Raw genomic sequence first — 26,353 nt, forward strand, 5'->3', positions numbered from 1 at the left:
GAGAGATAAGAAAAAATAAAATATCTTAATTAGATTTTATCCAAAGACTTTTTTTATTTTCTCCATCTTATCGTTATTGATCGTGGATCGAAGAAAATTTATGGAATCGAATAATTCTTAGTTTTCGAGTATATTAAAATAAATGGAAGATCATTCTTTTACTTATCTTATCGATAGAAGACTTTTGACCTCGTATAAACACGAAAAGCACGAAGACCTTTGGCACCGATCTTCTCCCCCTAAACATATATGTTATGGGAGGACGACGACGTCTATTCGAACTGCGGACACGGTCGTGACAGGAAGTACTTATTTAACCGATACTACCGTGTGTACTCGTGTATACGTTTAATCAAGTAAGCTCTGTACTAGAACTTAGCTTTGCACCCCACGATCGGTCCTCACTTTGACTTATTCGTTGTTCGAACTCTCTGGTATCTTCCTGGCTAACGTATACGAGCGTGCTTTGATCCAATCATCCATCGTCTACACACAAAATACAAAATTATTCATTACCAACAAATTGTTCCTCGTACCGGATAGTATTATCCGAGAGAAAAACGATGTTGCGTTTTAAACTGATAGATCTTTTATCTATGTGTTATCTAAAGGAGAATTGATCTTGAAGAATCAATCTTATATACTAAATTTTTGTTGGATATATAACTCGGGTTTGTTACGATTTTGTTGGCAAAAAAGGAAAGATATAACAAACAGGTTCGATAAAATCATTGCAATTTTATTATTAAGAGTGCAACTTAGTGTCAATTACGATAAAGGGATAAGTATGCATATGGGGGAATGTAGAGGACGGTTATAATACAAAGACAGTGACCTTGGTAATCGACGATAGTAAAAAAGAGAGAAAGAAAAAGTGGAAAAAAAAAGATAAGATGATTTACAATCGGCAAATTTTCTTTTGGAGGATGATACTTCTTTGTTTGTTTGTTCTCGTTGAAATTGTCCAAGGAGGTAACGTAAAATATTTTCAATTATATTTGCGACTGCATTGATTTACAATTAAATTATAAATCGTATAATAATTAGCAAAGCGTATACGATTACATTTTTGTTTTAACTCTTTCTTTTAGAAATTATTAAAGATCCAACATTATGTAGTCGCACGAGATGCAAGGGTAAGCATAAACAATATTGATATTTAATTTTGTTCATTTATAAACCGTTGAAACAATTTATATAATTTTATTAATTTGCTCTACTTTTTATTTCTTTTTTTTTGTTTGGAATTAACCGATCTAACAAATAAATGGCTGATATGTATTTATGTACAAATCATATCGTTTGGAATGTTATCGATATAATAATTAAAGTCTTCGCGTTGCAGTACCATTCGAGCGGAAATTCAAGTATGAAGAAGGTGTCTCGTATCAGTATCAATATTCAGTTGATGTAAGCACGAATCTCGGTAAAGTCGGAACATTAGCATCGAATGGAAGAGAATCGAAAAATGAAACAAAGTTGAACATAGATGCTTCGTTGATCGTTCATTTCACATCGCCATGCGAGGGTGCATTGAAATTTCAAAATGTTAGCCTAAGCCACAATCGGGATCGTTACAATGCCGAATTTCCTGATCGTGCTGGAGCTGAATTCAAGGCCAGCTTGGAACGTTTTACTTTGAGATTTGCTTTTGATGATGGTAGAATAAACGAGGTCTGCCCGGACCGTCGTGAAACGGTTTGGGCATTGAACTTGAAACGGGGTGTCCTTTCTATGCTGCAGAATAATATGAAAAGGTTCGACGTTGATCATCGTGTTGACGAACTCGACGTTAATGGAATATGCGAGACCAATTACCGACTATACGAAGCAAGAAAGACTCAATTGATTATCAAAAGAACGAAGAACTTAGCTGACTGTCAATTCAGTGCAAAGCATCTCTCAGTAATGCAATCTAACTATTATAAAAATACCCGATCAACTACGAAAACATCTAAACGATCTCTGTTGAAATCCGCTACCGAATGCGAAATAACAATCGATCATAATGTATACGATAGGGTTGTTTGTAAAGATACTCATCAACTTCGACCATTATCAAACGATAATTCTGCTGGTGCTAGAACCGAAAGTATCGCTATTCTTCAACTTGTAGAGGAAACCAAAGAAGAATTTTACGACGACGAAGAATCGAAAGAAGATGATGAAAATATTGGCAAGGATATTGCGATTAGAACGAATTTACTTTACGATCACGAGAGAGTATCTAAAACGATACACGGGGAATTAAGAACGTCCCGAGATTTTTTGAAAATTTTATGTAGAAATGGCGCTAATCCTGATGAAATTCAACATAGATTTTCCGAAACGTTTATCACGTTCGTCCAATCGGCTCGTCTTCTCGATTATCCTTATTTGTCACAATTGTTCGCTAGAGCAAATGGGATATGTAAAACTGGCAAGTAAGTTATCAACGTTATTAACATTTTTATATTATTTTTATATGCATATTAATTATTGTACCGGGTTTTTATTTTACAAGAAAACAAATAGTCGATGCATTACCGTATATGGGAAGCAACGCTGCAGTTAACGTTATGAAAGATTTAATAATAAAAAAGTATGTCAATGAAGAAACCACAGCCAATTGGATCACGATATTTGGTCTAATACCAAGACCAAATTATGGAACTATACGAGCACTTGCACCACTCTTGGATTTTCAACATCAAATGCCTAATACTCAATTTATTTTAAGTTATTCGTCCGTTATTCATACGTTTTGCAAATCTACTACTGCGGACTGTACTAATCTCGAATATATTAACAAATTTATGTCTTATCTTAAGCAAAAGATCAATAAGGGTTGTGCTCTTCGCTATCATTCGTTAGCAGAAGTTAAAGAAGTGAGTATTATCGAGTTATTGTTAAAACTTAAATGATGTACCATTATCTCATTTTACTTTATATTATAGACATTGGAAGCTTTGAAAGCAGTTGAAAATATGGGATTGGAAACCGATGATTTGTTGGAAAAATTAAAAGTTTGTATAGACAACACGGGTGGTTTCGTAGCGATGGAAGTGCAGGTTGCAGCAATAAATGCACATCGTAGATTACCTTCCTGCGAAGAAACTCGCGATCGTTACTTCTTAAATTATTATCGTAATTTTACACTTGATTCTGAATTACGTATAGCATCGTATTTACAAGTAATGCGTTGTCCTGATTACAACGTTATAAAGACAATTAAGCATACTCTTAAAGTTGAAGAAGTTAATCAAGGTAATAAATGTAACATAATTATTAATCAACGCGAGATATATAATATTTATTAATTAATAATTGTTAATATTTATTTCGTTTAATTTTGATATAGTTGGATCCTTCGTATGGAGTCATTTAACCAATCTTTATAGTTCGTCGTCACCAACACGCGTTGAAATACAAAGTCTTCTGACCGATAGAGATCTCGGTACTAAGTTTAACAGCGATATTAGAAAATTTTCACGTAATTATGAAGGCTCGTTCTTCTCCGAAGAATATAATTTTGGTGCCAATCATCAGAGTAATTTAATATTCTCACCAAAATCGTACATACCACGTACTGCCAGTTTCAACATGACCATAGATTTACTCGGCGAGTCTGTTAATTTATTCGAAGTATCAATGAGAATGGAGGGTTTTGAATATTACGCCGAAAATTTCTTCGGGCCCGACGGACCGTACAGCAACGAAAAAGTATCTAATCATTTCAAGAATTTGATAAGGAATTTTAGGTCCGCGCCTGAAAGGGAGGATCAATGGTCGCAAGTTAAAAGATTACCTAATATCATTGATAATAACTTCAACGATCCAAAAATCAGTTTAGGGTATAAGGTATATAAATCGATCGATGTTATTTAATATTAACAATTATTTCAAGTTATGTTATATATATATATATATTTATTTATACGTTATATACGTTAAAACAGATTTTTGGGAATGAATTAAAATATACGATGTTAAATGGTGACAAAGAAATCAAAGAAGCTTTAGCTAGTTTAAATCCATGGGAAAAAGTAAAAAAAATTTTATCAGGCCAAGAAATTTATTACGATAACACAGTGATGTTCCTTGATTCTACATATGTAGTACCAACAACGTCTGGTTTGCCCATACGTTTAGATCTTGCTGGTTCAGCCGCTTGCAAATTTAAATTGGCTGGCTTTTTAAACGTTAGTCGTTCGATGAATACCAAGTTAGAACTTATAGGAAATTTTACTCCTAGGTATGAAATTAATTCTAATGGAAAATTCAATATATTTAATAATACAATCTAAAACTTGAGATAAATTAATTAATACAATATAAATTTACATGAATTTTTTGTATTTGCAGCGTAAGCGTCGATATCGTTGGCACTATGATGGTAGATGCATTTTATAAAAATGCTGGAATTAAATTACGTACAAATATTTATTCGTCCGGTGCCGTACAAATTCGTTTTAATTTAGACGGAATACATTTGGTGCAATTGAATCTTGGCTTACCGAACAATAAAATAGAAATTTTCTCTATAATTACGCACGTATTCTTGGTAGAAACTAATGGGGCAGAAAGCGAGGAAACGCAATTAGGTATTTTAAAAACCGATCGACAATCGACTTCATCGAAAGAATTAATGTTACCGGAAAGAGTTATTAGTAATACTACGTGCACTTGGCAAACACTCGATCGACTTATCGGTCTTAAAATGTGCGTTGATTATCAGTTTCCGAATGTAACAAAGGATCCTAATGCGCCCTATTTCCTTCTGAATGGCCCAACTCTTTTTAAAGTTTCGGTAATCAAGGCTGATCCCACTGCTAAAAGTTATTTGTTAGAATACAAATGGGTACGAACAGAGGTTGGTCATTTTTCATGATTATTATTAATACAAAATATATTATAAATTATATAATCGATATATTAATTATGATTTCGGATTTTGATCGTAGAAACAAAGCGTATTCAAAGTGGCATTTGATACACCCGAATCACAAATGAAAAGGGAATTGAGTGCTACTGTAACCTTCGATTTAAATAATCATAATGTCACTGTTGTATTGCATTCAGTTGGAAATTCTTTGATAGCAAAAGGTTCGTTAGTTTAGTGATATTTTATTTACGTGTATTACTCGAACAAATATATTACAATTAAATTGGGAAATGTTATATAGGTACGTATAAGAGAACGGAAAATGAAGCGTTTATAGAAATAGGTTTCGATATAAATGGAACTAAACATTTGGATGCTAACATTGGATATACAACGAAGAAATTTGCTTATGGTTATATCTATAATCCAAAATTCTATTTGGATATCAACAGTGAACGAGTAGCAGCTGTATCAGGTATGTGCATCTCTCGTGTGCTATGTTTCCAATACTGATATATTTCGAATTGAATTTTGTAGAAACTGTTTTTCAGGTGCAATAAGAAACACGCAGAAAAATAATTTGTCTCAATGCGACATCGAATTAACATTCCAAACGAAAAAAGTTTGGAGCAAATTGGTAGGATATATTGTTAAGAGGAACGTTAGTTTGGCTGGTGATTTCCAATTGAATTATCAACTTCAAACAATGCCAAGGAAAGAGACGTTGCATTTAGAAATAATGTTATCCAATCGATCAACGAAAACCTTGGCATACAAATCAGCTAATTTGAAATTACATTCCACCGCATATCCACAATTGAACACAGTGATAACAGCGTGGTATCAACAAGCCTTAGGACACTTAGAGTTACATGCCGAAGTTAATTCGAGTCCACATCTTCAAGATGAAAGACACAAGCTTGTTGCACAGCTTGTAATATCTTATTCAAAAATGTATTTCCAAAATCAAGGAACTAAAGTCAATGCATTAATTGCCATTACAAAGCCTATACAAAATCTTGATATTAAAATAGGAGTGAATCATTACGCTGTCGGTATAGAATCTAAGACTAGCCTTCTTATAGGATACGCTCTAGGTTTGTTAATATTTTTCATTAATTTTAATATCATAGATAATCGCGGTTAACATGTATATTAGATTAATTTGTCAAATCTTTATATCGATCCTTTAGAGAAAGAAATTACTTTGATGGTGAGAACGAGAATGCCACGTGGTTTGATGTTCGCCATAGAAGGTCGCGTTGTTCTGACGATTCCTAATTACAATTCAACGATTATAAATGTTCGAATAACAGAAAGATCGAAACGAGAATATGAATTGGATTTCGCAGGAACTTGGTTTTCCGGTCACTATATAACTGCACTTGGAATTTATACAGATCGATCGGGATCAGCATCGATAAGTCATAGTTTAAAGCTTATATTAAAATCATCAAGTTTTGCAAATGATATTATTATTAATAGTAAACTTTATCACAATACCAACGATCTGGGAATCAGTATTTATGTCGAACAACAAGATATGGACAAATATGCATTTATTCTGAATCATACGATGTTATCGCTCAGACAATTTTCAACTTACATTGAAAGTAGATATAAAAGTAACGTCTATTCCATTTTGAGTGATGTTGATACAGAAAGAGAGATCAAAGTAGAAATCCATCTTGACAAATGGCGTGACGTACATTTAACTTTAACCGGTATCAATGAGGAAAATGACAAAAAATATAATATCGAACTAAAATGGGATGCCAACAGAGATCCTGCATCAAAATTCACATTGGGCTTGCTATTAAATAAATATTATGAACCGGCATTATCGTCCGATAGTTTACCCGAAAAAAAATTAAGTGCAGCTATACAGTTGAGTTATCCTGGTAGATCAATTAACGGACTTTGTTTGTTAACTATACAAGATCAATATAATTACATAGTAAATGGAGTAATCCAATGGAATCCAGATAATACGATTAACCTTAACATAGATATTGGTTATAACTTTCAAACGTGGATAAAATCATTTAAATTTGAATCCCAATTATTAACTCCTTTCGATCAATGGAAGAAAACCGGGTTGAGTGCTAAGTAAGTGGAAAATATAATATGAGATTGTTTCATTTTTCTTCTTTTTCTTTTTTTTTTCTCTTTCTTTCTATTAATAATATATAATTATCATAAAAAAAAAAAAAAAAGATTAAGTTTATATTCTCTAACGTATTCTTCTTTTAGTTATTTGCAAGAACAGAATAAAATAATAGCAAGCGGTAGCGCACATTGGAATGATACAGAACACGTTATGGGAGATTTTTACGTTAACGCTGAAGAATCTAACGGTATCAGCGAATGGGTTGGCAATTGCGGATTAAGAAGTACAATTCATTCTATCACGTGGGTAACTACTAACGTTACACACAAAATACTTCATTCGAGGACAGCTGATACTCGTATATTAATCAAATACCATCCGGATAAAGTAATCGATGCATGGAGTATTTGGCAATTGGATGCAGAATCCTGGGTCTCATTTAATTTGTCTGGAAATCTACACTTTGAGTTACCCTTGGCTAGTTATAAAAAATGCGATATAACGTGTCAATTGCAAGTAAAGCCCAATCGTACCTTTTTGGGCCAAATTATTATGGATTTGGATAAACGAAAATACGTTGGAAATTTGCACGGAGATTTTTATCGCATAAAAGAATCAGATTTTCAATTTCATTTAACAACACCGATAGAGAAATATTCTTACATTTCTGCGAAATTTGGTTTGTCAGAAAGTACGAAACACGTAGTAGCTAAAATAAGTTATCCAAACAACACTTTGGGTTTTGAAGGTATTTGGCATTTATTTACGCCAACTTACGATTTCATCGTAATGTTATCACTGAATACACCAATAGACGTTCTTCAGAATTCATTATTAATTGCTAAACTTAACAAAGAGGAAGCTGATTTTAGACTTGCATATAACAATATGACGGTCGGATTTCGGGGTGCTTGGTGTTACAAAAATATTACTGATTTTTATTATTCATATAAACTCTTCACACCTTTATACGGTCTTCAGAAAACCGGTATTACCGCTAAATTGAGAATACTTCATCCGGAATTATATAAAACTAAACAAACAAGTTTTCTATTGGATACGGAATTCTCAGTCAATTTGGCAGAGATTAAACTCGGATTATTTGCTAATGTTGGACCTAAACCAGCTCCAGTTCGTATTCCTATCAAAATGAAAACTAAAACCAATGTAGGAGAAGATTCTTTGATTAAAAACGAAGATGATGAAGATGAAGAAGAAGACGAAGAAGAAGACACCGAAGATAATTTCTATTATAAATGCCACTTTATAGTAAGAATTATCACATATATAATAATTATAAATAATATATTATATATATATAATGAATAATAATATAAAAAATTTAGAGTAATAATTAATCGACAAATGTTAATGGTAATACAGATATGGTCAGTTATAATGGAGCCTATAAAATTACAATTGGACATTGACGCAGAAGGATACGATTATAAAATGTATGGTTTGGTGATCATTCCACCGAGAAAGATTACCTTTCATGATTATTTCTTGCTAGAGGATATGTTTCATATTAAAAATGAACTAAATATAAACACTCCTTTTAATGCAGCTCAAGAGATCACATCGTCGTATCTTTTTAAAGTAGATATGGAAACATCAATATATTTAATGCTAATGAACGTTAATGTCAAAAATAATGATATATGGGTGAAGGTACGTTAATATCAATAATTATCGTTAATAAATATCATTTATCTCGTTCGTATAATAAATAAATGTTATATCATTTAGAGCGGACTAAATGTAAATTATACGTATCAAGAAGAAGAGGATGATTGGAAAACACATATGTTAAAGTTTAATATAACGACGCCATTACAATTATTTAAATTGATCGATACAAAAGTCGTCGTTAATATAAATGAAAATTTGTACAAAACGAATATTAATCTTCATACAGAAAATAGTACCATTGATTTCTTAGGATCCTTTGAGGTAAGAACTAATGTAAGAATTTGTTTTTTTTTTTTTAATTTGTGCATTTAAATATATGGATACCTTCTAAGCAAAAAATATATATTTATAACAAAAGATAAAAACTTAATATTAGAAAAATATCATTTTTATTTATAAACACACAGGCAAAAGATTCATTTATGGATACAACGTTAATCCTCCGTGTTGATAGTCCAATATTGGTAATACCGAAAACTAAATTAACTCTTAAGAAAAATTTTATCGATAAAGAAAAGCAACTTGAGTTTGGTACTGTGATAGATAATCCTATGCGAAGATCAGTAAGTATAAATATTGAAAATAATTCGCAATATTATATTTCGACAAGCAATAAATTAATCATTTTTATATTTTCTTTATAGTCAAAAGTGCAAGTATATTGGCAAGTGGAAGATAAAAATTACAAAAGAGTATTCGTATCGTTAGAAACTTGGATTGAATTGTTAAAAAAATTACAAGTCGATGTATTGTACGTTGATCAAATTAATTCAAACGATACATTAAATTTGAACGTTAACTTAACGCACAATACCAATCGAGAATTTAGATTTATTAGTAATTACAACAATGGTATTGTCAAAGCTGATATATACACACCTTTAGTTTCTAAAAAGCATTTACAATTTGATGGTGATGTGATAAAGAAAAATAATAGCTTATACACCTTGCAAGGAAAATTGATAAATCTTGAAGATTCGAAAGTATACGATGTTTTAATGAATATGATCGTAGAAAGAAATGCATTGTCGAGCGTTAATCTAAATTTACGACCACAAGAAGATACCACAAACATTAACGATATTAATTTGACGTTAATACGTAAAACATACGAACTCCATTTTATTGCTGATGGTAGATATTTCAATACTTCAATCGGTATGAATGTAATTAACGCTTTGAATTGGGACATTAGAGCACGAGGTAATGACAAACAAAATAATACTGAATACGAATTGACGACATTTATGAACGTTCAAGTGAACGGTAATACGACATTATACGTACACGGTTCGACACCTTGGAAAGAAATAAAAAGCTTGACGTTAGACGGAAATATATTTTTGACCGATAACAGTGGCGACGTTAAAGTTAATCATCATTTAAACGACGATCATTATTACGCGGCATTGCAATGGAAATTATTGTATATGATAGATATGTTTGGAAAAATCGTAGCTGGATACGAAATAAATGGTCACGATACTAAAGACGTAAATACAAAAATATTTTTAAAAAATCCCGAAAAATCATTCCGTAATTTCGATATTGGATTTGACGTAGATATCGATCACGAAATATGGAAATTTGGTAGCAATGCTAGCATTGGTTTTCGTAATCATGAAAATATTGATGCCGTATTCGCTTTAAGATTACCACCACCGAATAACGACGATCATCGTTTGTTGTTAAGTTATCATGCTAATAAAGGCATTCAAGATATGTCTTACGTAATAGGATACAATGCTCTTCGAAGCAAGACCAATTATGCATCTGACGGTTCGGTTTGTATAAATTATTTTGATTACTTATTTAATGTTATCATTTATGTGTACGTTAATTATTAATAAATTATTATTTATCACACAAACACACACACACAGATACGAGTAGCAGCTCAAGACATAGACGGACATTTGCGGCTAACCTGGGGATTGTTACCTCATCAAACAGCTAATAATTTGTTCAATATTACATTCGATAAAAAAGAAATCGAATTGAAATATTCACTCTTTACCCCGAAATATCTACAAGAAGAAACACTTGTAATTCTGTTTAATTACGATGCCAATTCGGATCGGTATAATTTAATCGACGTTAATTTGTTTTTACCTGCGAGGAAGCGTATAGGTACGGCAAAAATATCCTTTGAAAGTTTGACGAATGTCAATGGCACTATCAATACCACCACGCCAATAACCAATGTTTCTTACGTCGGTTGCAACTTTGTCGTTCTAACTACTTTGTAAGTATAAATCATTAGAAAATATTGAATTATTATTAGAATAAAAAATCACACATTGTTTTATCATTTTTCAGGAAACAGAACAAGAGATTTATCGAATTTTTCTGGCCCAATAATACCGCTATATTCAATTCAGATTACACGTATCAAAGTGTGAAACTTGATTCCACTTTGGACGGCATCTTTCAATTAGAAATTCCTTTAAGTACACGTCATGTTGTTGATTTAACTTATGGTTACAAGAAACGTCCTCAGATTACAAACGGATATTCCACCTTGACGTACAACCAACAAAAAATATTCCATGCGGATTATAATTCTAAGAGCCAATCTAGAGCAGGATTCGAGAAAGATAATATTCAGATAAATATAGAGAATATATATAAACCGATAGGTATTATTTATGTAAATCAATATGAATATAGCGGAGGAAACGAAGGGACAAATTATCCGACTTTAGAGATTAAACATGTTAACGTTTATCAATTAAATAACATTTCGGCATTTAATATTTCGGGCGAATCTAAAATTATAACGACTCACACTGGTCAAGATATACATTTAAAAGCCATGCACTTGAACCATACGATTCAATTAAAGACCAATTACAAAATATTATCGGGAGAATTCGATCAATATACTTGGTTAAGTTTAGATAAGGACGCCTGGATATCGTATCACGTTAACATTCTTAATAAAACAACCGAAGAAATGGACAATCAATTTATAATTTTCGATTTGGCATATCCCCGTAGAAATTTTACGTTAGATGGTTCTTATAAAATCACCAGCGAAGAAATCAATTCCGAAGCTAAACTCGAATGGGATCGAGATAAGGAACGAACTCGTACGTTAGGTGTTGCTTTCGATTGGAGAAACATTACATCTAACAAAATGCTTACACACCAAGAAGCAATTCTAAGCTTCAGGCATCCGAGTTTTGCCAAAGAAGTAACTTTCAAGGGTGAACTTTCGAAAAAAGATATTAGAGATTTATTGAACTTGGCATTTGTCGTAGATTATTCTATAAATCCGGATAAATTATTGGAATTAGCTGTAATGGTAAAAGACGAGAGTGAATTACCAGATGATAGGAAATACGTCTACAGTATATCAGGGAAACATCCGAAAACTGAATTAGATCTCAATATCGAAGGTTTCTTTTACAAACACAAATATGTTTATGTAGAAATGGAAAATCACGGTAAATATAAACGTTATTTTCTACCGGAAGAAATAGGACAATTAAGCGGTCGTCTCGATATCAATCAAAAGGAAGTCGTATTCCGTCGTGAAAATAACGATAATGTGAAATATTTACAAATGAGATATTATCCTAAGTATCCGGAATACGTCGTCAACGGTAGTATTATAAATACACCCGATCTCAATGCTACAGGATTTTTCTTCTTCGATCCAAAAGATAAATTTACTTGGATGATGGTCAATTATACACCTGGTAAGTTAAAAGACAAAACTTTATTAAATCGCTCGTTTTAATGAAATATCATCACATTTATTGTTATCACAGATGCTGTACAAAGTTTAAGAATGTACGGAAAAATACCGGATGCTCGTAATGCTGTTTTCGATATATGGAGAACTTACGATGACGATTTCAACGTGTACGATGTTACTTTTTATTTGAAATTAAATCATTCGAGGCTAGTTACTTCAACTTTAAAATGGAGGCCCGAACTCAAAAGTGATATAACGGTAAACATCTTAACTAACTTTTACGCGTAATATAATTCAAATAATTTTATAATTAAATTGTATACTCTTATATATATATATTTTTAGAACATTTTAAAAACTACGGTCTCAGAAATGTACGAAAGTGTTTATAAAGATACCGAGAACTGGAAACAATACATTAAAACCGAAAGTATAATTATTATTGATCAGATATGGGAAGATTCTCAGGAAGAACTCCAAGAATTTCTTGACGATTGGAAGTAAGTAAAAAAAAAAAACATATATTTGATTAGTTAATTAATAACTTGAAATACGTAATTACAAAAATTAAAATATTGTTACAGTAATTTGAAAGAACTCGAAACAGATTTCGAAGATTTGAAAGTATACCTTAACGAATCGTACAATACTAATGAATTTTACATAAAAGATATCGTTACTTTTGCTGTATACATCATAGACGAATTATCCTTACGCAGTCACATAAAATCATTGCCAAACATTTTAAATGAAATTTGGGAAATAATGGGTGAATCTGGCGAAGCTATAAGGAACTCTTTATTATGGATTATTGAAACAATAAAAAGAGCATATAACAAAATCACCGAAATAATCAGTACCATACTTAGAGGTGATTCATTGTCACGTGTGGCCGATATTGTTGAAAAATTAATAGAAAAATATGACATGATTATCAAAGATGTTCACGTATCCTTCATCAGATACGTAGAAAATCTTTGGAATAATATATCGTCGTCGATTTCCCAACAGTGGTACAAATTCTTAAGAAACGTGGAACCGTTATTCATTCAGTTGTTACATTACATTGAAACTATGGCCTGGAAAGTTAGCAAAGAGGTCGTTGACTTCCTTTATAATCGCAAAAACGAAATCATTTCTTCGCCGTATTTCGATAGATTTTCTAACTTAACTCAAGACATTGATAAATTTTACAAAGATATCAAAGGAAATGATATAATTACTAACATAGAGAAATATTCCGGCTTGGTGATACAATTTTTAAAAGAACGTTATTTCGCTTTTGTACCTTTTGGAAAAGAATTGAAGGACGTTATCGATGAAATTATAATCGAATTAAAGGAATTGAAGAAATTACCATCCGTTCATTATGCATTAGATAAAATGCAACAAGTATACGATAAAGTTAATTACTTTTACAATTATTTAGAAATTCGAGTTAAGATAGAAAATGTTATTAGATTTGCTCATGCCAAGTTGATCGATATAAGCCAGTCTGCTCTTCAAGCTGAAAGTCGTTACAGGGAAGCCAAGACAAAGTTTCTCTTTGATCCGAATCAAGGCCTAATGTGTCTCGAACAAAAACTTCCTATGTCTTGGCATGCTTTTAATCAAACACCTGAATTCCATGAGATTTCGGAATACAGAATGATCACTGATATTGGATCATATTTTGTAACATCAAATACTACATTCTGGAGTCTATATTATCAATATAAGCCGTATACCGAGCCTTCGAATTGGTTACCACCGTTCAGAGGTAAATATCTTCATTAATATCTATATCAAATATATTTCATTTATTTCAATTTTATATTTTTTTCAGCACAAGCAATGATAATCGGATCGCGACACTTCAAGACCTTCGATGGATTGCATTTTGATCTATTTGGCTCTTGCACCTATTTGCTTGCTCATGATTTCGTTAAAAATACCTTTGCTATTCTTATTAAGTACAATCAAGAATCCGACAAATTGACTCATCGTATCGTCGTATTGATTGGCAAAAATGAAATAGAGATAGACATTTTCAACGATGTCAGTTAAATACTTTTATAATAGAATTCTTTTTTTTATCGATTATAATAAAATTAATAACTTTGTCTCTCATATTGCAGGTGGTAAGATTGAATTCAAATGCATCCTTGGAGTCAAAGAGTAATCTTCCTCTTCCGATAGAATTAGACAATGGTACGACGTTCGTGTATCAACAGGAGAATATAGTAACGATTGAACGTAAAAGAGACCAATTACGATTAGAATGTAATCTTAAATTCGACTTGTGTACGGTTGAATTATCTGGATGGTATTACGGAAAAACAGCGGGTCTTCTTGGTACAATGAATAACGAAAAGATAGACGATTCAATTATGTCGTCAGGTATAATGACTAAGGACATAGATAGTTTTGCTCAAAGCTGGTCTGTCGAAAATAGTTGTAAGGAAAACGTACATTCTGCGAAAAACAATAGAGAGACAAACGAACCGGTCACATCATTTTGTAAAGAACTTTTCGTCAATCAAACTTCGGAATTTAGTTCGTGCTTTGCTGTTCTCGATCCGAAAGAATACGCTAGGATGTGTTTGAATAGTATTACAGAATCCGAGGCATGTACAATTGCTATAGCGTATATGCAAGTATGCGTTTTTCACGACACGTATTTGAGAATTCCTGACAGATGTACGACTTGTACAATGATAAACGATACTCAAATAGCCGAAGGTGAATTTAGAAAATTAGAAGGAGATAATATACCAAAGTCGACAGACGTAGTCTTTATTGTAGAGGCAAAAGAATGTAATCGTAATATCAGACAAAATCGTAGTATCGAACAACTAGTAAATCAATTGAACAAAGAACTCAACGACAAAGGATTACTTTCGAATCGTTGGTCACTCGTTACTTTTGGTGGCCATGGAGTTCATGATCAGCCAAGGAGCGTTATTCTTGACGGACAAGTTTTTACTAAAAATGTAATGCGTTTTATCGATTACTTCGATCATATACCAGTTAGTGATGGTAATCAAGATATATTCGCGGCTATCGGTTTTGCTTCGCAACTAGTATTTAGAGCCGGAGTTTCAAAAACTTTCATCTTGTTACCATGTTCCCATTGCGAACCGGAAAATCAAACGGTATGTATGAAATACATTTTCATTCGTATTTTTATTTCATTCCAAATGAAATATCCTATTTTTTTGTTTGTTTAGTTGGATTACGCTGTAGTACATCAAGTATTGCTAGAACACGATATTGTATTACACATATTGATGGACGGCGATTTCGAATTTGAAAAAGAAAAACTTAATAAAATCTTTTATGGATTCGATGCGAGTAAATCGTATACAAAAAAAGATTCGAGAATTTTTACGGGCGATACAGATTTAAGGAAGCAAGTGAAATCGATGAAAAATGTCTTAGGGTATTGTACGCCACTTTCCTTAGAGACTAATGGAACTATATTCAGTGGAGATAAATTACGTTTTGATAAGCTGGTTTCGATCAAGAAGTTTGTTACCGTATTTTCTAAAAGAATAGCATTAACTGCTCTTCCACGGTCATGCCAACACTGCGAATGTACGGCCGATAATAATGGAATTACCAAAACGGAATGTATGCCCTGTGTTTTTCCAACACCTGTTACAGTAGATTACGTGAGTATTTGATACCTTATATTCTATCAACTAACGCAAAAAATTTTAAATGTTTGTTTTCATTTAACAGGAAACTTTTAATTTTAATGAGACACTGTCAGCTATGCAGCCGTTTGATTTAGATTACGGTCAAATAGATATAGAAGATGATTGAAGAAATGTGAAGTGAAAATGAAAATAAGTTAAGTAAATCTTATTCTTTAAATAATATGAGATAGTTATCATTTTGTATGTAATTATATTTATTCTTATAACATTGTAAAAAAGAAACTAAGAATTTTATTATAATAAATTTATACTTACCTTTTGATGTATTAATATGTAGAATACGATGACATTATCGCACTGGTAAGTGATTAAAGTATTTCGATGAATTGACGTGGCTCAAACTTTCACATCTTTTTAATCTTAAATAAAATTAGGGAATAGAATTATAATATACAAAAAAAACAAACATTGTATCAATATATAAAACTTCTGTTTATATATATATATATATATATATATATATATATATGTATATATATATATATATAATATTAGAGGCATTTATCTAAACATAACGTGAATCAAAAATATGGCGATATCGATTCGCGTTAAATTTGTCTTTTACCTCTTATGTTTACATATCTGTAAACTGAAAAATGGCGAGTATATTTGTAATTGAATTATAATATGCTACTATAGAAATAGAAATAAAATTTATAAAGACTTTGTGTCTTTCAAAAACATAACGATTATAAGAATTAAAGAAAATGGTAAAAACAAATGATTGAATCTTTTCAAAATAATTACAGTGGACTGACTCTTTCACTCTTATATAATTATAAAAAGAGAGAATTAATAAATTAAACTGGCAATAAGAACTAATGCCAGTTTTCTTTTTTTTGGCCACTATAGTAACAATATTAACCGAACGTGTAGAAAAAAGGTCACCTGGAGTCATGAGCTTGCAGATGATTAGGTGCATCTGCAAATGTAAATTTCAATTTATAAGCTTCCGCAACCAAAATACCTATTTCTGAATCTGTCCAGTTCTGTGTAGGCAAGTTCTGTAGCATCAACATCAAGCCCTACATTTAAAAACAATACTTAATTATAAAGTACCATGATCAAAAATATTATACGATAAAAATATATAGACATTTTGATTTTAACTATGAAAATAGAAAAATTAAACTTGCCTGAAAGTCGGGTTGTAAGAGTAAATGACGTCTCCAACGAAGAAGGAAAGCTGCACATACGTAAAGTTGAAACGAAGCAAATCGATCAGATTCCGCTAGGTAGGTATCCCACAGGCGAATCGTACAATGCAATGGAATTTCCCTAGTTAATAAATTATTCATCCACCGAAAGGAAAATTGTAAATAATCTATTCCATGTTGATGAAGATGTTGATGTAAAGGTGCTATAATAGAAAATTGTCTTTAATATTTATAGTTTAACGAAGAGTTAATGTTTTATATACATCTCAATGATATAAGTACCATCGATCCTTTGAATAAGTTCCTTTAATTGATTAACTTTATGTTGTATTCCTAACTGAGCAAATATATAATTATCTTGAATACCATCGAGAAACTTGGATAAACACCAAAAACTGTCTGCTTCAATAATATCACGTTGTTCTTTTTTTAAAGATGCCACGTCATAATTCTCTATATCTTGCCAAGCTGATACTGGTATAGCCTCTTGCAAGAATACTAAGAAGAAGGGAGTGACAAGATCGTTCATACCCTACAATATCAAAACTAAAATCAACATTTAAATGCTTTTAGAATAGGCAGAATATAATAGTAATATAGCTATATAACATAAAATAAGATTCAATAATATTATAACACTCATATTTATCAATATACCTGCACATAGCCAGAAGCCGGATGCCGAATTGCCCATATATAAAGTATTCTCTCAAAAATTAATTGTACAGTTGTTTGTTGAAATAATGAGATAAGGGGAGACATTCTTGGAATATCAATATGAATTTGACGATATGTATCCTGGAATCCTTCATCTCTCTCTACATCATAATACTGTTTTACTAGATTCCAATAATCTAAGCGCTTACGTTCTAAGACATGTTGTCTCCTTTCTATATTTGCTGGAAGATATTCCTGTGTATAATAAAAAATAATTTAATAATATTAAGTTAAGGTGTAAATTATAGGTATATACATGTACGGTATAAATTACCTGTCTTACTTACAGACAATAATCTCCATGTAACAGATCGTAACTTTGCTGGAACCCCTGACCACGACAGCTGCCTTAATTCTTCTAAATTTAATACAGATGCATCCAAAAGAGATTGAAATTTATCTATTTTACTTTCTCCATCTACAAATAATAATATATGGATAACGCATGGATAAACAATGAGATTAGAAATGATCGATATGTTTTCTTACCTTGCTCTTTCGAAGGTATAAAAAATTTTGTAGAAGAATTTGTTTGCCTTAATGGAAGTGGTCTACCAGGAAATTGCGTTGGCCTATGATGGGGAGAAGTATTCAGTCCAAATTTGGAATCAGAATTGTCTATAGAATGCTGACTGTTATTAATTTGAGGATAAACAGACAAGTTAGCATTCCTAAGATGCAATGGCTGGACAGCTAATCTTTGGAGAGCCTCTGCTTTTTTTTCTTCAGGAATGATTTCTTGAGTTCGCTGGACTAATTTAGGATTTGTTTGTAATTCTTTGCTCGCAGTGCCAGATCTATGACTGTTAATTACACTAAGTGCAGCTGAATGACTAACTCTTTTAGATATTTTTACATCAGAAACTGTACAGAATTCATCATCTCCAGAATCCCAAGCATCATCCACACTCTCCTGGAAATCTTGAAAAGATGTAGAACCACTTCCTCCACCTGCATTCCCACTGCTACTGACTGAAACTGTACCACTCAAGCTACCGGATGCAATTGTTGTTGTACCTATCTTATCGTGTCTAACATCTTGTTTGGGACTTGGCCTTTAAATAAGTACGGAATCTATTAGATATAAATCACAATTTGCTTAACTAAATCGATAAAACAAGTTATATTGATTTAAATATCTTATCATATTTTTATAAAACATAATTATAGGTATTGTGTTTTATACAACACATACCTGCCTGGTACTGCTCTAGTATTCTTTTTCCAAAATGATTGATGAGTTTGAAGAATCTGATTATGATGGTTTTGATTCTCCATTATCTTATGGTATTGGATTAACTGGCAATAGCCACTTTTCCGTAACCACCATAGAAATAATGATTTCTCTTCATTACCTTAGAAGCTATTCCTGAAATTTATAAAATAATATTGTCATCAAAAAAATAAGAATATTACAATATATTAATTAAATATTTAACATTATTTATCATATTATACCGATATATGTATATAACAATACAAATGATTTTTACTAACAGAGACATATGCACAGAAGGATTATTCTATATGATAGAAACATATTGTGACGTCTGAATAAAACAGTAAACAATTTTTTATTTGCTGCAACTAATTTAAGAGATTCATATAAAAAATCTTACAATAATCGATATCAATGCGATAGAAAGAAAAAGAATTATCTTGGATAAAAAGAAAAAGAAAAAAAAACAATGAGATTGCTATAGTTATCTCTCTGTTCTATTGACGAATTCAAGGAGGTTAGGCATCTGATCAAGTTTTTTTTATATCAATGAATCCAAGTAAAAATAAAATAAAACGTTTAAAATAATAAAGATGTTTGTTATGACCTTCTAGTTGACGTAATTATGCAAATTGTTACGTAGGTAAAAGTTAATTGTGCTGCAACTGAATTAATTGTCATTTATATACAATTACATTCAAAATGAACTATGTTCTCGTATAACACGTATCCATTAGATGATACATAAGAGTAAAAAAAAAAAAAATGAATAGATTATAAATGTTTACCGTATATTTCCTATATTCAAGTAGATTCAATGTTATATCCTTACTTTGCTCACTATTACAACAGGAGAGAAAAAAAAAACACTTCTCTTTAGTAAGAGTTTAATATTTTTGACGTATAACAATCTTATGCAAGTGCTGCCACCAGAATGCTCGTAATAAACATCGAACGAACTGATCTACGATCTATTTATTCAATACGTATATTATAGAATTATTATTTTCTTCGATATTGAATACGCGTGTTAAGATTATTCGTAATAAATGATACTTAGCATTTAATTCCATTTGAAATCATTGCAGACTAATGCGAGTATCGCTAAGTTCTTCCGTTCACGCCCAGTACAGGTTAACGACGCCATACTAATCCTGTTTTTATTGTATGCTAGTTTTATTTCAAGTAGATATATAATTTCTAATTTAGGACATATATATATATTTATATATAGTTTCGAAAGTGTATATTTGCAACAAATCTTTTTTTTTTGTCGATTTAACTTTCTCAGTAATTATTTTTACTCCTATTATTATAGGAATAAAATTATATTTCTCTGTAGTATTTTTTTTCTTTTATATTACTTGTTTCACTTTATCAGACTATTTCAAATCTTTCCTTTACTTTATTCGGCATTTATTATACTTTAACGTTCAATTTAGATTAAATATAGTATGAATTTTAAATAGATTTAACATTTTTTGTTTCTAGCCATAATTATTCCAATTAAATGAACAATAGTAGGTACTGTATTAATCTTTATTATATCATTTCTAAATGAACCTTATCTATCACATAACGATAATAAAATTCTGATATATAGAATTCCTATTGGAAACCTTTATTTTAAGATTATCAGTTACAATATTTAAATTATGAATCACATCAAAGTTCAAATAATTAAATATTACACTCTAAATTTTGACTCTTCGCAAATAGTTTCTTATAAATTATTACAAACGTAAAAGAGGCAAGCGTATTTATACATATTGTACATATGCATATATATATATATATATACACATATATATAAGTAGAGTTTCATTGGTGCACATGCACCTTTTATGCTTAACTGTAATGTGTATGTTCATGGTATAGGAACAAATACATATTTTCTTAAATATGCATGCGAGAGAGTATCCGTGATTCCATACAAAGAATTAGTTATTACACATATATAATTCCCCCATTTATGAATTACCTCACTTTTTAATTCCAATGTAGAAAAAAAATGTATAGAAAATATATGATTGGTTTCGCTGAAATAACCTGCACCGAATATAAGAAAGAGAAATAAACAACACATGAAAACAAACGTATACTTATATCAAATTACGGGAATGTATATGTAATGAATGTATATAAATATATTCATATTATGTGCCATCGTTCATAGAAAACGTTTCTCTCTTAATCTTACATAGAAACCAATACACTCATACGTCGTCTTTCGATGACACCGTCAAACGGTACGACCTAAAATTTAGTCAGTCTTACGCGCGCACTGCTGCGCTTCGTATCATTACAGTCATTGATTTGTATTTTTTTTTCCCTCCCAAACACAATTCACTTATATATAAATAGTGTAATATCACATCGAGAAATCTATAATAATACTAATAATATTAATAATAAAATAAAGAAAAACAAACACATGACATTTTTGGGACTAATATTTTCACTAAATATTTGAACATAATCAATCTTTATTTCGTCTGGAAGGCCAATCGATTTTACTTTTGAACACAGGTGAGTAAGGTTTCATTATAAGCAAATCGTGTACTTCTTTATTTAAGATCTCGTTTATATTTTTTGTATCTTTTTTTTCGACATTTTTAATGTTTCAAATGAAATTATTTAATTTTTCTCTCTTTCTTCCCCTTTCCTTTCCTATCTCGCCACTCTTTTTTTTGTCTATTTTTTTCTAGATATTTCGTTCTAATCTCATAGATAATATTAAGCATTAGTTGGCACGTTAATTTCATGGTCTTCGTATTATAGATTAGACGAAATGTATGATTATTACACCAGTGCAACGTTGCACAATAATTAACGATTACATTTTTTCTTTCCTCTTTTACTTCAATAAATCATATTATATTACTATGATATAATGAATTAATCGTGAAGTTTTATAAATTTCATCATGTTTCTTTTTTTTTACTTTTAATCAAATTCGTTAATTGAAAACAATTTAAGATTTATATGTATATTTTTAATTAACGAGTGACATTTTCATATCCTTATCTTCTGTAAACGTTTATCTTTATCTCCTTCACCTTTATTTCAATCTACGGGTTAACTTTTCTTAATATTAAATTTGGCAAGCTTAATATTTAATATGATGCCTAATCAAATATTTAGATAATTATTTTTATCAGTAGAAAGTCTGAGATACAACATTTCTATACTTTTCATTGTGAAACTAGGTGATGTGTATAGGATAAATGACCTAAAATTGAAGGAGCACACTTGAGAAAACAATCCTATAAAATAAAACTTTCTCCTTTGAACACTTTAAGTTTTTACTTTTAAATATTAATTTATTATCTTTTGTTGATCCTGTTAGTATGTATGCATATATATATATATATATATGTATGTCAATCTACTGAGTAGATAAATAAAGAAATTAATAAATATATTTGTATTTAAAAGTTAATATTAATCAGTTCATATTTTTTATAGATTTGATAATTATCTGATTGAAAAATGTCAGATATTGAGGCAGACGATGAGGTAGGTGAATGAATATTCAGTAATGTTATATTACTACTTTATCTATTGGATCGTAACAATAATTTTTTACTTCTAAGATGGAAAAGAAAAATATTGGTAATAAAAAAGTAATCGATCAAACAGCAAAAAGTAAGATTAGCAATAAAAAGTAATATTTAATTGGACGTCAAATTGTTTCATCCGTAAATAAAGTATTAATATCACCTTTGCAATACATAATACACAGTGTATATTTTTTTTTATTATTAATCTGTGTTTTTATAATTATTGTCATTACAGTTTCAAGATGCTGAAGAATATCCAGCTTCGTAAGTTAAAAAATACATTTATATAATTCATAAGCATGCATATATTTTTTTACACAAGTATAAATTTTATTTTATTACAGATCTACTTCTATGGATTTAGAAACAGCTATTTCGGAATCAAGAAAGGCAATTTATTATTTCTTTAATAATGATTTTGATCAAGCAAAAAAGATTATGGAACCATGGGCAAACAGTAGCATGTACCATTCCTTAGGTACAAGCGTCTTTGCATTTTTAGAAGCTATACTGACATTTGAACAAGTATGAGGAAATAATTAACATTTTTCTATTCATTGATATATACAATGTTTAATTTTTAATACTTTGCAATATATATTACTTAGAAGTACATAGAGAAAGCATCTGAAGCGTTAAAACAATGTATAAATGTCTGTTCAAAACATCGCAAATATACTTCAATTACACAAAACATTGGAAAAATGGTTAAGAAGACCAATTACGACGCTTATACAATTGGTAATGTAACATGTTTTTCATTCACGGCATATTATAAAGCTTTATAATAATGCATGTCAGAGCACAAACTAACATTAGTAATAATTACTGCTACTATATACTATATCAATCCAAAGAATTGACTGGGGAAACATGTGATTAATTAAATTTATATATATATATTGAATTTTTATATTATAAATATATTGAGAGAAATAACATCATATTCTTTTTCGTATTTATAACATTTAATTTATATTTTCTTTTAGCTTAATAAAAAGAATGTAGCAATCGTTAAGTCCACAAGTGTGACTTATCATTGATTTGTAGCATTGACTTTAGCAATATCATTATTAAGTTAAGTGTAGTGCATGCAAGGAATGATAGAAAATTAATATTGCAGAGGAAGTGCATGCAGAACTCTGCTATGCTGAATCACTTCTTTTAAAGTCGATGCTCACATTTGTGGAGGACGAGACTCTGGTCAGTTTTGTCAAGGCTGGATTGAAAATTCGTACCTGCTTTCTATCGTACAAGTAAATAAGTCCTAACGCGAAAATTATATTTATTTTTTTTTCTTCTTCTTAAAACATCTTTATCTAACGTTTTTTTTTTTACATTACAGAGAATGCTTAACAATTCTAAATAATCGTAAATGGGAGAATGAAATACAAAAACTTCACTTTGAAAGTGGAGTACGTATGGGTATTGGCACATTTAATTTGGTATGTAAAGTTATTTTTATGATATAAAAAATTTCATTATATAAATAATAATATATATATATTGATGAACTGTTATGATCAATTATAATGTTTGAAATTACAGATGATTTCTTTATTACCTCCTCGAATTATTAAATTACTGGAATTTATTGGATTTTCTGGTGATAAGGTAATGAGATATATTCTAATTATTATATATATATATAGTAGTATAAAGAAATAATTAAAATGTTATTTTTAGGATTACGGTATTAGTGAATTAGAAGCAGGATTTAAAGAAAGAAGAGGTCTTCGTCAAATATTGTGTGTAATGACATTACTAAGTTATAATTTATATGCTTGTTTTATATTAAGTCATGCAGATGGTAATTTAGACTGGTGTCAGGAAGCATTAGAGGAAGAATTAAATTCTTATCCAAATGGTGTATGGTTCCTTTTCTTTAAAGGAAGACTTGAGTTAGTAAGAGGAAATATTGAAGATTCCATAGAATGGTATAAAAAATCTTGGAGGAGTCAAAATATTTGGCCTCAATTTCATTGTGCTTGTTATTGGGAATTAATGTGGGCTCATTGTATTAAACAACAATGGGACGAAGCTGCTGATTATGCTAATAAGTTAGCTAACGAATCAAAGTGGTCTAGAACGATATACCTTTACCAAAAAGCTGCAATTCTTTTAATGCAAAATCCAAATAACGATGAGAAACATATTATAGATAATTTAATGATGCAAGCACCAACCTTCAAACAACGAATTGCAGGAAAATCATTGCCAATTGAAAAGTTTATTGTTAAAAAGGTAGAACGCTATTTTGCACAGAAGAAGAATTTAATCCTTCCAGTGTTTGAGCTTATGTATCTGTGGAATTTATTCAGGATAATTGGCAAACGAAGGGATTTAATTATAAATATGTATAAAAGAATTGAGGACGAGGAAAAAGAATTAAATTCATCAATGTGAGTCATTCCTCTTCTTTATCATAATTTGTTTTCATATTTGTTTCTAACAATTAAAATTATTTTCTAGAAAAACAGAATTTCATGCAGACAATGAAGCACTTATTCTGCTTTTAAAGGGTGCTTGTCTTCGTCAAATGGGACATCACGCATTATCTGAGAATTGTTTAGAACGTGTTAAACAATTAGAAAAATCTATAAAAGAAGACACTTATCTACTTCCTTATGCTACCGTTGAACTTGCTTTATTAGCAGAAGATCAACAGGATATTAAAACTGCAGTTTCATATTTGGAAGATGCGAAGTAAAGAAATCTTAGAAATATTTTACGTATACATATAATATACACTATTAATTGTAATATTATAATTTTCAGAAAAAATTATACCGGGTACCTGTTGGAAACAAGATTACATTTTAGAACACATTCGGATATTATGAGATTGACTGGGAAAAAATCGGGAGATCTTATATCAAATAAACAAGAAAATATAATCAAACAGCAACAGAAAGAAAATGCTATTAGCACTTTTATTAATGACGAGTCAAATACAGATAGTAATGCGAATGCAAAATTAAAAAATAGTCCAATTGTTACAAGCCTATAAAATTTAACATTTTATCTAAATAATATGTTTACTCTTCTATATATTTCTTTTATACTTCAATGATTGAAGATTAGAAGAATGTATTCAATATTCTTGGCACTATAATTCTATTCGTGGTCGATTTGATGGTCGACTGTAAAGATTTAAATTATTTTTTTATAGTTAGCAATAAATTATTATATTCTTTCTTACTATGGGTCAAGTGCAAAAGCAATTTCAATTAAATTCTAATTATTGAATGGAGTAATGGGGAAAAGTATGAAGTACTATTTTATTCATACGTAATTATGTATACAGATAGTGAGCATAGATATATTGTAATTAAAAAATTTAATAAAATTATTTCTAATGAAAGAGAATTAAAAAAAAAATGAGAAAGAATTAATATTTGCTTAATTTGAAATGTCATTTGCATATGAATTTGTTACTGTACAAGTTTACATATATTTATTTGTTTCAAAACTGTTTTTACTATTTTTATGTTATTATATGATACGTTGTTCTTTTGAATTATTTATGTTATGTTATGTTATTGTTATTTGTTTTATAATGTGTGATACTTTATTTTAATTTTTGTAATTTAAAATGGTATTAAATTTTGTTGAATTATATTTTGA

General features: G+C 30.3%; 3 protein-coding genes across 3 annotated transcripts; 2 read left to right on the forward strand and 1 right to left on the reverse strand.

Annotated features, from left to right (window-relative positions):
* Positions 1–104: 104 nt before the first annotated feature.
* LOC106787114 lies at positions 105–16,398 on the forward strand. Its single transcript, XM_014749220.1, has 26 exons — positions 105–972; positions 1,092–1,136; positions 1,346–2,423; positions 2,504–2,867; positions 2,937–3,246; positions 3,341–3,840; positions 3,939–4,234; positions 4,345–4,852; positions 4,944–5,085; positions 5,166–5,339; positions 5,416–5,961; positions 6,058–6,973; positions 7,118–8,243; positions 8,358–8,645; positions 8,724–8,927; positions 9,074–9,229; positions 9,311–10,450; positions 10,550–10,911; positions 10,986–12,370; positions 12,443–12,627; positions 12,715–12,869; positions 12,954–14,128; positions 14,195–14,406; positions 14,487–15,503; positions 15,579–16,022; positions 16,093–16,398. Exons 1-26 carry the CDS (start codon positions 894–896, stop codon positions 16,174–16,176), a joined length of 12,891 nt encoding a protein of 4,296 aa, XP_014604706.1. The 5' UTR covers positions 105–893; the 3' UTR covers positions 16,177–16,398.
* Positions 16,399–16,561: 163 nt separating this feature from the next.
* LOC106787122 (TBC1 domain family member 22B) lies at positions 16,562–20,320 on the reverse strand. Its single transcript, XM_014749234.1, has 8 exons — positions 19,952–20,320; positions 19,140–19,313; positions 18,434–18,999; positions 18,232–18,362; positions 17,885–18,139; positions 17,510–17,759; positions 17,207–17,430; positions 16,562–17,095 (listed from the first exon to the last, which is right to left on the reverse strand). Exons 2-8 carry the CDS (start codon positions 19,220–19,222, stop codon positions 16,955–16,957), a joined length of 1,650 nt encoding a protein of 549 aa, XP_014604720.1. The 5' UTR covers positions 19,223–19,313; positions 19,952–20,320; the 3' UTR covers positions 16,562–16,954.
* A 1,101-nt stretch (positions 20,321–21,421) lies between these two features.
* On the forward strand, positions 21,422–26,108 carry LOC106787121 (tetratricopeptide repeat protein 39B-like). Its single transcript, XM_014749233.1, has 11 exons — positions 21,422–21,692; positions 22,632–22,682; positions 22,962–22,990; positions 23,071–23,251; positions 23,335–23,467; positions 23,850–23,982; positions 24,072–24,171; positions 24,275–24,340; positions 24,413–25,128; positions 25,199–25,432; positions 25,505–26,108. Exons 2-11 carry the CDS (start codon positions 22,656–22,658, stop codon positions 25,734–25,736), a joined length of 1,851 nt encoding a protein of 616 aa, XP_014604719.1. The 5' UTR covers positions 21,422–21,692; positions 22,632–22,655; the 3' UTR covers positions 25,737–26,108.
* The last annotated feature ends 245 nt before the right edge of the window (positions 26,109–26,353 follow it).

Source organism: Polistes canadensis, unplaced genomic scaffold (genome assembly GCF_001313835.1).
Source record: "Polistes canadensis isolate GaletaPanama2010 unplaced genomic scaffold, ASM131383v1 scaffold_92, whole genome shotgun sequence".
NCBI lineage: Eukaryota > Metazoa > Arthropoda > Insecta > Hymenoptera > Vespidae > Polistes > Polistes canadensis.

Coding starts and splice junctions, on each gene's coding strand:
- LOC106787121 (XM_014749233.1), top strand. CDS start 22,656: ATGTCAGATATTGAGGCAGACGATGAG. Junction 23,252..23,334: donor CTATACTGACATTTGAACAA/GTATGAGGAAAT, acceptor TATATTACTTAG/AAGTACATAGAGAAAGCATC. Junction 23,983..24,071: donor ACCTGCTTTCTATCGTACAA/GTAAATAAGTCC, acceptor TTTACATTACAG/AGAATGCTTAACAATTCTAA.
- LOC106787114 (XM_014749220.1), top strand. CDS start 894: ATGATTTACAATCGGCAAATTTTCTTTTGGAGGATGATACTTCTTTGT. Junction 2,868..2,936: donor CGTTAGCAGAAGTTAAAGAA/GTGAGTATTATC, acceptor TTTATATTATAG/ACATTGGAAGCTTTGAAAGC. Junction 12,371..12,442: donor GATGGTCAATTATACACCTG/GTAAGTTAAAAG, acceptor TTGTTATCACAG/ATGCTGTACAAAGTTTAAGA.
- LOC106787122 (XM_014749234.1), bottom strand. CDS start 19,222: ATGGAGAATCAAAACCATCATAATCAGATTCTTCAAACTCATCAATCA. Junction 18,140..18,231: donor TTACATGGAGATTATTGTCT/GTAAGTAAGACA, acceptor TATTATACACAG/GAATATCTTCCAGCAAATAT. Junction 17,760..17,884: donor CGGCTTCTGGCTATGTGCAG/GTATATTGATAA, acceptor TTGATATTGTAG/GGTATGAACGATCTTGTCAC.